At 40.2% G+C, this 13,149-nt stretch overlaps 1 protein-coding gene across 1 annotated transcript in view; it reads left to right on the top strand.

The window, feature by feature from the left end:
- LOC126151559 (trypsin-1-like) overlaps positions 1-11,430 on the top strand; it is a 58,121-nt gene extending 46,691 nt beyond the window's left edge. The window contains exons 5-9 of the mRNA XM_049915949.1: positions 6,224-6,410; positions 8,815-8,952; positions 9,673-9,803; positions 10,619-10,818; positions 11,266-11,430. Of these exons, the coding sequence (XP_049771906.1) occupies positions 6,224-6,410; positions 8,815-8,952; positions 9,673-9,803; positions 10,619-10,818; positions 11,266-11,430 (821 nt within the window). The remainder of the gene's footprint in view (positions 1-6,223; positions 6,411-8,814; positions 8,953-9,672; positions 9,804-10,618; positions 10,819-11,265) is intronic.
- Positions 11,431-13,149: the final 1,719 nt, after the last annotated feature.

Here is a 13,149-nt window from a genome sequence, read left to right on the forward strand (position 1 = left end):
TTTCGATGTAAACTGTGCCTTTACCAAGTTCATGCATGTTAGTACCTTGTCTTCCTAATGACAGCACTTCAGGAACATCAAATTCGCTGTAAAAGACGAAGTATTGGTTAATCGGTGTCATATGCTTCGTAGCACCACTATCACTATACCATTTATTTACGTCAATATAATTTACAGTAGGCGCACGCATGGCACACGAAGTAAACAGGGCGTTTTCATTCATCTTCTCTGCTTGCCGCTCGTTATTGCAGTCACGAGGGTTTTGTGGACACTCCGCTGCCCAGTGTCACAGTTGTTAACATTTGTTACACGGAAATTTTTGTTTTGCTCGCTCTTTTGACATCTTCTTTTTTCGTGAGTTATGCGCAACCAATGCAGTTACATCCGTTGTACTTTGTTCACGCAGTTCAATAGCACAAAGTTTTTCAATAAGTAAGTTCAAATTCTGGTTTTCAGCCGGTATTGGGTCCCAGAGATATTTAAAATTATCATATTCCTTTCCCAGCGTAGATAAAATTCGACCATTTAATATTCTTGCCGGCCGCTGGGGCCGTGCGGTTCTAGGCGCTACAGTCTGGAACCGAGCGAAGGTTCGAATCCTGCCTCGGGCATGGATGTGTGTGATGTCCTTAGGTTAGTTAGGTGACAGATGACCTCAGAAGTTAAGTCGCATAGTGTTCAGAGCCGTTTTGAACCAGCCAATATTCTTTCAGACAACGTATTCTCTCCATTTTTCGTTAATACATCATTTAAATCTACAAATAACTTTTGTAGGTTAGCAACATGTGAGCTAATATCTTCTGCTTCGCCACGTTTGACACGGAAGAATGATTCAATTAACATGTTCAAGCGTTGCGTGCTACTACGTTCATATTTCGCATGTAGTTTTTCCCATATTTCTTTAGCGTTTCTGCACGTCAATACAAATTCAGCTACTGGTTTGCTTAGCGCACTTGCTATCAAACTTGCCGCTTTCGGGTCATTCTTCTGCCATTCTGCGTAAGCTGCCTTTTGTTCACTTGTTGGTTCCCGAGGCAGCACCGCGGGTTCGCGCGTACCGATAATAACGTCTTCCAGTTCATATGAACGGAGTACCATAGAGATATGCCATTTCCATTTTGCCCAATCTTCAGGCCCTTTGAGTGTATCGATAATCACTTTATAGTCTCCTTTTGTAGCCATATTCTTACAGTACAGCTCGATTCAACAACAGATAGCTCCTACCAGCACACACTGAATTGAATCAAACTTGAAAAAAACTGTATTTTGTTCACTTTCACGTAGCCTGGGCCATAACCTGTTGCAAATTATTAAGTCTGAACAAAACAGTTTCATTTAAAACGGTATATTTTTTAGGATACAGATTTGGCACTTAACTGGAAAAATACCAACCTTCAAGGAGATCCTATACACACGAAACATACTTCATGAAGATACCAAGGAATACAACACTGAACGTTGAAAACATTTTTCCTTTTTTACAACAATAGAAATGCAGACAAGAACAGTAGCTTCGGCAGCTTCGTCTGTGCGCGTGCTACGACGATTGCGTTGTCGTGGGTTGAAACTTCCCGTTTTCTGAAACGTCGCAGGAAGATAAGAAAACATCCGTCGGGAAGCTGGGTTCTTGCCACGATATCGCTCTCTGTAGAGTCCCGGTGCCTGAGTAGCATTTCGCCTACCTTCAACAACAACAACAACAACAACAATAAAGGAAGCTTTATGTCGATGCAGTTTGTAGGAAGGACAAGCCTTTACTGTATGTCTGCTCTACAAAGCAGTATTTAAAAGGACTAAACTACTGTACTAAATGTACCTGTACATAAGAAAACTGTAATTGCAATTACTGTTATGCTTACATTCCGAGTAAATGTCCGCAACTCGTGGTCGTACGGTAGCGTTCTCGCTTCCCACGCCCGGGTTCCCGGGTTCGATTCCCGGCGGGGTCAGGGATTTTCTCTCCCTCGTGGTGACTGGGTGTTGTGTGCTGTCCTTAGGTTATTTAGGTTTAAGTACTTTTAAGTTCTAGGGGACTGATGACCATAGATGTTAAGTCCCATAGTGCTCAGAGCCATTTGAACCATTTTGAACCCAGTAAATGAGTAGCACTTCTACCTTCTCTTCGTTGGTGTACATTCTACTCACACAACTCTTCAACTGAAGATGCTTGACGGAATGATGGGTGTGCATTGTCCTTATGTTTACATTTGTCCTCTATCAGCGTAAGCACGTGGATGTGTTCCACTACCGCGAGTAACTGCACTGAGCGCTGGGAGTGTCAACGTCAGTGTTGTCTTATGTAATTAATAACGTTGTGTTTCGGTGAATGGTACACTGTGATACATTTTTGAATAGGTCTCTAGAAGTGGAAATAAATAACCGAATAAAAAATATAGGGTGCCATTTAAAAAACGTCATACCGCTACAATGAAGGCAACAAGCTGACTGATGTCCCCCTGACGGCTAAAGAACATTTGCTTCAAACATTTTGTAATTTGCATCTGGACAAAGAGTTATTTAGGGTGGTCGAGATACATGGGACATCCTGAATACGATTATTCCATAAGTAGTCAATAAACTTGGTAATTTATGGCTAAAAACCGGAAAGAATTCAGCTGTGTTGTGTCACTTATTATTTATAAAACAGATGAATTTTTATATACTTTTAATGTTATTTAAACACTTCACATGTTTCAGTATTCCTTGTTACTGTCCAAAACCCGCTAAGACTAAGTGAGGAGTGATGGGGACGAAACAACAGTAAAATTTAAAGAAACCTTAAGGTTCATTTGTGCGTATGAATATGACCTATTGCAGAAGTCGTCAAGGACTGAATTGAAAAAAAAAGAGTGTAGAATATTATTTCGTAGTATTGTATGTACTGTATGTATTTATCGCCGAAAGACCATTGAAAAGAAAACTTTTTTCCTGTGCAAAAACAATTGAACTACCAAGCCTTAGACTCAGAAAGGCGGACCCTCTGCTCGCTCCACTGATCACCCCCCCCCCTCCTCCTCTCCCAACCAATCAAACAAATTTCTTGAGTCTTGTTGCACCTCTTGCACTTACTTCAGACCTTTATGAAAGCTGGCTGCAAGCCTGTTAACATCTAACTGTGTCTCACGGACATCTTCATTTCCTCCACTCTGTCCACTCAGCAGCACCAAGTGATGTCCGAGATGATGAGTTCATGATGAGGACGTACTCGTTCTCATTTTCTTGGGCAATGTATTAAGGAATTAAATTTCCAGGTATATATATTTTTTGATAAATATAAGTCCAGACTCGCTCTTGTTCGATGATTATGGTTCAAATGGCTCTGAACACTATGGGACTTAACTTCTGAGTTCATCAGTCCCCTAGAACTTAGAACTACTTAAACCTAACTAACCTAAGGACATCACACACATCCATGCCCGAGGCAGGATTCGAACCTGCGACCGTAGCAGTTGCGCTGTTCCGGACTGTGCGCCTAGAATCGCGAGACCACCGCGGCCGGCCGATGATTATGTATCGAACTATTAGTGAAATACTTAGCAATGTTTTCCATGAAATATACAAGGGACTGGCAAAAGTACTCACTTGTTACAGTAAAGACACCAACTGTTTTTAGACAGCTCTTTGCTGTGAGCCTGATTATTACTTCTAACTACTGTTCTTACAACCATTTCCAATTATGACCATGTTTTGTGCCCTTACGTCTTGACACATCAAACTGCTTCTTTAATATGGTGTCAGAGTTCCTCATATCCACTGTATTATGACATTACAGCAAGTACAGCACGTAGGACCCAAACAGTATCCTCGGCCGGAAAGTTATTGCCACATTTGGTATTTTCTCTGCTAAAATTATTTCTTTTGTTATTAACTCGCAAGCTGGCTGTAGAGATACATGTCTGTACCTACCTATCGATACCTGTAAGTGTAAGTGTTTTTGGGAAGCATGCTTCAACACAATACCGTCTCTTCTGTAGTCTGGTGTGGTCGGTGTGTGGCGCGGTGTGGTTTATGGCAACACGTGGTCTGGTAGTGAAGAGGATGAGCACATTTGCGATACGAGTCTGTTAATCGTTCACAGGCATCAGGTAGTTCACGTGTATTTCTTTTCTTGGTAGACATTCCGAGGTAGTAGCGAAAAATTTCTCCTAATCTCTCATGGTTTTAAAGCAAGCTTTTCCTGTGGCGAAGTTCTGTTTGTGCCTTTCTGAAGAGGGTAGACTTCGATGCACTTTACAGAGCCAGTTCGATGCACTTTACAGAGCCAGTTTACTGTTAATCCATCCGAATGGAGTAGAACACTTAAACGCGCCAAACTTCCTGTCAATGGGCGTTATCCATTGCTTTCGGCGTTCATAGATTTTCTTTTGTTTCAAGTTTACAGGTGTGGAAGCTTTCCGTGCCATATGTTCTGAGAACTAATGTTGCCTGTGTCACTGTGGTTTCATTATATTATATACTTTTCTACTAAAACTGTTTCAAAGTAAATTGAATTTCCTTGCCATTACGTTCCTTCTCAAACGAAATTATGCTGACAATGAGTTGCACTTTGTAGTTAACACAACAACATGCTATGTAGTATACGTTACTTCACAATCAGCAAAATTAGTTGTTCGTAAAATCATTTTACGATTAGTAGCAGACCTTGAACAAACTACTCTAAACATTACACGCCTGTCTATCCACGCATGATTTTCTGAACAGTGGTAAGTGACGGTTTTTTACGGAGCTGGTATTGTGAATCGTCCTTCGCCCTATCAAGTGAAACCATATTACTTCGTGTACTTGTGAACTTTTGGTAATAGTACGATAGACCGCGCGCATTGTGTACAACGGTGCTACAAGCACCATTGGTTATACGCTTTTTGTATGTCTTCGGATGTTTGCTACGACTGATCAGTTACGCGTAAATCAATGAACAACTTTTGTGCGAAGTACGTCTGTCCTACTCTGGATCATATCCTCTGAATAGTGTAGTGAGATTGCATTAACACAGAAATTCATGCGTCTTAACTTTGTATATGAGAGGGCATTTCAGTTCAAGCTTTATTTCGGACTTACTTTTGTAGGTAATCCGTTTTAGAGCTTGACAGGGAGGTTACACATTCTTTGCCTCTGTAGGACTGAAAATATAGGCTTTCGTTTGCTGGATATTTATGCAAGCGAGGATCGTCGAAAGGGCATTCTTGAAGTATTTTTACGAAATTGTAGTAATGCCGCAGAAGACATTGGTGAAAGATGTTATCTAAAATCAAGACTGAAGTTACCTGCTCATGTTGTATGAATCACCAAAGATAAGATCAAGATGCAATCCTTTCAGCCAATCACAATGCTTCTCAGTATAACGCAAGGTCAGCTGCTCACGAGTTATCGTGACTGGAGGTGTGTATATAAACACTGTAGACCTTCCAGACCACAACACACCTCAACATGCTCAGACAGACAATTCTCATCTTGGCCCTCGTCGCCTTTGTGCTAGGCAAGGACACGTAGCGTAACAGAATGCACTGTGTTTTTGTAGCAAGTTAAAACGGACTGATTTATCTGGTACGGAGTACTGAACGTTGCATCTTACGAGCAGTATTCTCGTGATGCAGTCTGCGAGCTACATTCTTACAGCAACTTTTCGGTAATTGGGCACCAATTTCTGCCATCATAGCTCTTTTTCTTCTACTCTGAAAAGATGGTTTGAGCATAATTTGGGTGGAGAGGCAAGAAATTAGTGGCAGACCTACCTGTTTTGTCAGTTTTCGAAATGAGATTGGACGGCTCAGTTGCGACGAAACTACTCACGATAAGGAACTGTTAAGGTTTCAGTACGTGGGGAGACTACATTAAAAGGTTAGCTCAATGTTGGTGTGTTTGTCTGCAGGTTCGGCGCTTCCATTCGTCGTTTGCCGCACATTGGACCGGCTCGGCGTTATGTTTACTACGTTGTTTATCCCTCCGGATCAATGAAAATTACTCAAAAATTAAATGATAACTGCATAACCAAATCACGAAATTATGCTGTTATAACGTTACAACGGTTGGTAGCTGGCCGTTCAGTTTCATCTTTTGTCTTATTCCCTCGCAACTTCCTGAATTCTGGGAATCCAATCGGTGGGATGCCTAACCGAGGAACGGCAAGCGATACTACGAAAGGTGATCCGCTTGTTAAGTGGGGACGTCTAACTCGGTGCTCGAGCAGAGATGTGTTGACAACTCATGTTGAGCTTCTTCGCAGGCGAATTTCCGTACGAGGTATCCCCCGTCCTCTCCAGCAACGCCATCCTCACCGCAGGACACTGCGCCGTCAGCATTGGAAGCTACATCGTGAGTATGACCACTGTCACACTACACCTGCCATTTTGCCCCAGATGGTTAGACCAAGTTGGTGGGCTAGACTTGCAAGTTCAAGATGTGAAACACAAGTAAGAAGAATTGTATTATGGCTTTAGGCGATTTTTTAAATTTGTCCACGCACAACGACCACCTCCTCTTATTACGGATGATTTTGCTTGGTTATTCGAACATGGCTTAGGACACAACGCACACTATCACTGCTGCTAATTTCATGTTTTCCCAGTAACATCTACCTTACAGGTCCCATGAACTTAGAGGAAGACTACCAACATATCATCATATATTAGTGCATATTTCATGAACAAAACGTGAATTCTGCAATGACATACCAATGAAAGGGAAAAGTATTAAGTGTCCTCAGGAAAAATGTAGATCTACATTTACATCTACATCCATACTCCGCAAGCCACCGGTTTACTCTAAGAGAATATGAATCTAATGATTTCCCGGAACAATGTTAGGAGGTACGGGACACATTCTTCAAAGTATTTGTTATTTACGAGGTGTTAAGAGCCAAGAAGTCAATATTTATTTGAAATCCAGCCCGGTAGTAGCGAAAACATTTTGTACATTAACGTATTGCATATTGTAACCTCCCCGCAGAAAATGAAAATGAGTGCCAAGAGTAACCTTCCCGCAAAATATAATAATTTATAATTTAATGAATTTTTAAATATTGTAACCTCTGAACAAAATTGATCTTAATGTAACCTCTGAACAAAATTGGCTCCCATTTTATAGTCTGTGCGCAGAAATGCATTCACATTTAATGTTCCCACAAAATTCTTTTCTCATTTAATGTCAAGTTCGAAACAGAAAAATTGCTAAACAGCAAAATAATAAAAAAGTTTAGTAACCTGATAAATTTTATGAGGACAGCAGCGCTGTCCTTCGGCCCTGTATTCTGAAGAAAAAAGCAAAAAAATTCTTACCTAAAAAAAAACTGCAATTATATCTGTTCTTAAGTTGGAATTTTTCGACACAGCTTCGTGCAATGCTGGCGTATATATTTATTTTTTTGATTATTGGAATTGGAAGGAATGATCATGCATTTGAAATATTCTTTAAATTGAAATGAATGCTTTTCTTTAAAAGAGTTGCTTTATATTATAAAAATTATTAGTGGGGCATTGTTTTGAACAAATTAAATTACAATTAACATACATTATTAAATATGCACAAGGCTGCTTCTTTACCTTCTACAACAATACTCATCCTCCAGAGTCCTGACCAGAGTCGCGAGCAGAGCACACAGCCGACGCATGCCGACTCCTGCCGACTAGCACGGACTAGCACGGACTGGCGACTACTGTCGACTCACTACTACTACTGTCGACTCGCGCGGTCAAGCGCAGACTAGGAACAGCTAACGATAAACTACTCTCTGGTCAGAGATTCTGTTATGCCTCGCCCATCGCCGGCAATGTATACGTCTTTCAATACAAACTATTTTATTATAACCAAACTACTACTAGTTTTAATTAGCAATACTGTATTGGGCGAGCAAGCTTCTGACGTCTTCATGTAGTGACGGAAAATTTATCTCTAGAGGAATGAGAAAATAATAGAAAATTCCGTTAGCACCTCATCAGCACCGTCACCTAGAACATTAAAAGGTGAACTAAATTATTGAAAAAAACCGTATTAAAGTGATTTTATTTGCATGTTCGACGTTGTTTTATATCTTCGGTTCTTGACTGTTGAAACATTTAATTCACGTGATAGTGAAACATTAGAAACTTCTAACGAAGTTTTAAATGTAGAAAGTGGACAAAATAAATTGTATCTGTAGATATTTTCCACCGTTTCTTAGTTGTTTCAAAATTCATACAGGTATGTTCTGTCTTTGCAACTAAACGAAAGGCAGTTTGTTTTTTGCCAAGTGTTTTGCCTATTTTATTTAAGAGGCTTTTTCAGAGGGCTGCAGTACCTGTTTGTTTTTAAATATTTAGTAAATGCATTATGGGACAGTTCCAGATATGGAAGAACGTTAGGTTTTATCATGTCATTTTCTTGTTTTTAGGATGGAAACAACTTTTTCGGCACAAGTTTCGTGAGGATAAGTTATCGTTTGGTGTTAATTACGATTTACAATGTTGCTAGCTCATTTGTGTGATTGTGAAGATGTGTTTACTCGGTTTGAGTATTGCACATGAACGATTCCCTGCGATTTTCACTCTCAGTTATTACAATACTTCACTTACACTGTTCATAATGCATAATTTAACCTCACAAAACTTGGACTGCACAAGTTGTTTCACATCTGAAACAAGACAGTAACATGATAAAAATAACATAGATACATATTTTAGGTTACCAAAGACGCTTCATCCATAAAAAAAGTGAAATGCGTACGAAAAACAAACTGAATTAGATTTAGTTGTGTAGACGAAACATACCTCCCTGGACATTAGTTTTCTTTTAAAACACGTGACAAACATCATTACATGGTAAGAATATAAACACTTTCAGTGGAAGCAAATTTAACCAGGTCGACCATGTAACATGTCGTTGGCAGGCCGTCGCCGGAGACCACGACCTGAGCAGCAATGAGGGCAGCGAGCAGGAGGTCGGAGTCTCTGACCAGACGGTGCATCCCGACTATCCTGGGTGAGTGTGTAAGCTTGGAACCTCTGGCAACGCCGTTAATAGAACTGCGACGTTTTCAGGATCTGTAAGTCGTGAGTCATGAGTTACTGATATCCTATTTTTCACCAAATTCCGTTAGGTTAATTGTGACAACAATAAGTTATAGCTGTAATACAGTTACAAATTATTTTAACTACGGTAGCGAATGCATAGTGTAGAATGCAAATGTGTGAGTCAGTGTTATCCATAAGATTATGTAGAGTGTGTATACACAGACTGAAGTGACAAATGAAAAGTTTTTGGACTTACGACGAAGGTTCGCTAGCGTGGTCAGCGCAGTTGTACAAAGCTACTGTGGCAGGGTGGCGTAGTGGTTAGCCCATCTGCCAAGTGAGCAAAAGACTCGGGTTCAAATTCCAGGTTTAGAACAAAGTTTCATTTGTTGCTTCGGCTTACATAAGTACATCATAAGATATTTCTATCCTTAAAAGGCCTCTCGAAGCGCATAGTTTCGTTTGAGAATCTGTAGATGTAAGAAGTCATGTTACTTAAACAACTGCACTGTCAGAATAAATTTACTGATGTCAAAATTCGCAGAGGATTTCTGTTGAATATAACGTATTTCCTTTTAGTAGCGACTCTTATGTTATGTTTTGTTCAGTATGATTCAACACTTGTGACTTTTTATAATGCAGGTGGCGTAATACAGTGCTTACAGAAATAAATTCTTTTTTTCCTCAGAGGTGTAGCTCCAAAAGACATCGCCGTCTTCCTGTTGGAGTCCTCTCTCTCTCTGGGAACGTACGTCCAGGCCATCAGCTTGCCGAGCGCCGGTTCAATCCCTGCAGATACGCCAACACGCGACCACGCACGTTAATTTACTAGCAGACCGAAGGCTGTCTGTCCTAATCTCCAACATAAGTGGTAAACTATTCCCCACAATTGCCAAGTTAAACCTGACCTTTATCTGTACAGATATGTGTACTAAATCTTCGTAAGTTAGGCAAGAGATATACGGGAAGGGAACTTCTTTTGTTACTAAGCCTCTGATAAGTGTTCAGTTTCGTGCGTATGGCAAAATATTAACTGTGAGTAATGTGGCATCTTGTATAACTGATTAAGTGGGTTTTAAAGGGTATCATTTCACTGCAGTCACTTATCGGACAATTACCATTAGCAAAATAAATTTCCCAGTACTTTCCAAGCTTCCGGGTAGGTGACCTATAAAGGTCTAGTGACACATCTCACTGCACATGAGTTGCCGTCAAAGTCGCGTCTGGCATTCAGTGTGGAATAAATGGCAAACGCAATGTATTATTTTGCATAAGTGAGTCACATTCAGGGCTACACAAACAAGTGAACACAATATTCTTTGGTTTAACATTAATACTGCAAAAAAGAAGAGCTTAATGTTATACGTCTCGTTGACGCCGAGAGCAAGCTTAGATTCCTAGAGGATTTGAGAGGAAACTGGATGCGAATTTTTCAAAGGAACCATTCGGACATTTGACACGAACGATTTACAGAAACGGTGGGAAATCTAACCTGGATGGGTTAAGGGATGACATTGGGAGCAACTTTGAACCTTAGGTATCCTTCAAAACTGTTTCAATTACGCAAAGTTCGTCTAACATTGTGTCGTTAGATCACTTACTCTACTGCAAAATACTTTTCAATTTTATATCAGGTGGATCCATTGCCGTCCTTTCTGGCTGGGGTGCAACGGAAACGGCCAACACACCTGACATGCTCCAAACTGTAGACGTCACTATAATCGACTATGAAACTTGCAGCCAAAATATCGACGACCAGGACTTCGGTTCCAACCCGCTTACGGAGGCTATGGTCTACACGGGACCCATTTATGATGGCATCTCCGTCTGCGGTGTAAGTCACAACTTGCAGTTCATCCTTTTCTTAAACAAAGACTTCACCTATTTATAGGTTATTTATCAATGAAGACCTAGTTACCCTGTAACTTATAAGCGATTACGATTCATCTTGTGATGAAAGCAGTTGAGTGTATTCGATATATACGAATATTCACACCAAGACAACTGTTTTGATAAATAATTCCCGATTACTTCAGAATGGCCAACAGGCCGAAGACCATGGTCAACTAAACATAATGTTCAGTTACTTATTCAAATTAGGAACAGGGAAAGGTGTTTTTTGTTATCATTAACTCAAGATTTTTTGTTGGGTGTTGTACTTTCTAAAAATACAGACATTTCTGAGATAATGTTGAATGAGTTTACAATAATTCCATTGCATAATTTTTGCTAGAAGTATTAAGATATTTTTACACACTCTCTGATGTTTTGTCGTGTTCAGGGTGATTCCGGCGGCCCCCTGGCGCAGAACGGCGAACTGATCGGTGTGGTGTCCTGGGGAGTGGACCCGTGTGGATATCCAGGCGCTCCGTCCGTCTTCACCAGAGTATCCGCTCACCTGGACTTCATCAACCAAAACGCGCGAAGAGTCATTTCACTTGCATAAGTGACATTTCGTCCCATAACTTACGTAAATTGTAATAAAGTACGTCCTCAGACAGACCTTCATTTCAACTTTACATTATCAGCGCATTAACTACATCTGAATGTCTGAGATATCTGTTAATAAATGTACTATTCTAAAACCATATTCACCTTTTTTATGTTTACCAGATTGTCTATTAACATAATACTTTGCGTATTCATGACATTTACAAATATAATTGCAGTGTGTGAAACATATCTTACGAAGAGCATCTAATGACAATTTATAAAGCGAATCGACGTACTACTCAGCGACTTAGATACGTTAAGCAGCATACACAATTTCAAACATATTATGAAAACGATCCTTCACTTGCTGTATCAAACAAGATGCACTCTTCAAATAAATTCAAGCAATACAGCAGTCCAAAGCGATTATCGACTTAAGCTTGCATTCAACAGAATGAATACAAAAATTATGTTCGTTGTTGTGGTCTTCAGTCCTGAGACTGGTTTGATGCAGCTCTCCATGCTACTCAATGCTGTGCAAGGTTCTTCATCTCCCACTACTTACTGCAACCTACATCCTTCTGAATCTGCTTAGTGCATTCATCTCTTTGTCTCCCTCTATGATTATTACCCTCCATACTGCCCTCCAATGCTAAATTTATGATCTCTTGGTGCCTCAGAACATGCCCTACCAACCGGTCCCTTCTTATTGTCAAGTTGTGCCACAAACTCCTCTTCACCCCAATTCTCTTCAATACCTCCTTATTAGTTATGTGATCTACCTATGTAATCTTCAGCATTCTTCTGTAGATCCACATTTCGAAAGCTTCTATTCTCTTATTGTCCAAACTATTTATCGTCCATGTTTCACTTCCATACATGGCCACACTCCATACAAATACTTTCAGAAACTACTTCCTGACACTTAAATCTATACTCGATGTTAACAAATTTCTCTTCTTCAGAAACTCTTTCCTTGCAATTGCCAGTCTACATTTTATATCCTCTCTACTTCGACCATCATCAGTTATTTTGCTCCCCAAATAGCAAGACTCATTTACTACCGTAAGTGTATTATTTCCTAACCTAAATCCCTCAGCATCACCCGGCTACATTCCATTATCCTCGGTTTGCTTTTGTTGGTGTTCATCTTAAGTCCTCCTTTCAAGACTTCAAGACACTGTCCATTCCGTTCAGCTGCTCTTCCAAGTCCTTTGTTGTCTCTGACAGAATTACAATGTCATCGGCGAACGTCTAAGTTTTTATTTCTTCTCCAAGGATTTTAAAACCTACTTCGAATTTTTCTTTTGTTTCCTTTACTGCTGGCACAATATACAGATTGAATAACGTCGGGGAGAGGCTACAACCCTGTCTCACTCCCTTCCCAACCGCTGCTTCCCTTTCTTGCCCCTCGATTCTTATAACTGCCATCTGGTTTCTGTACAAATTGTAAATAGTCTTTCGCTCCCTGTATTTTACCCCTGCCACCTTCAGAAATTGAAAGAGAGTATTCCAATCAACATTGTCAGAAGCTTTCTCCAAGTCTAGAAATGCTAGAACGTAATTTTGCCTTTTTTACTCTATTTTCTAAGATAAGTCGTAGGGTCAGTATTGCCTCACGTGTTGCAACATTTCTACGGAATCCAACCTGATTTTCCCCGAGGTCGGCTTCTACCAGTTTTTCCATTCGTATGTAAAGAATTCGCATTAGTATTTTGCAGCTGTGACTTAT

The sequence above is a fragment of the Schistocerca cancellata genome, chromosome 2 (assembly GCF_023864275.1).
Source record: "Schistocerca cancellata isolate TAMUIC-IGC-003103 chromosome 2, iqSchCanc2.1, whole genome shotgun sequence".
NCBI classification, from domain to species: Eukaryota; Metazoa; Arthropoda; class Insecta; order Orthoptera; family Acrididae; genus Schistocerca; species Schistocerca cancellata.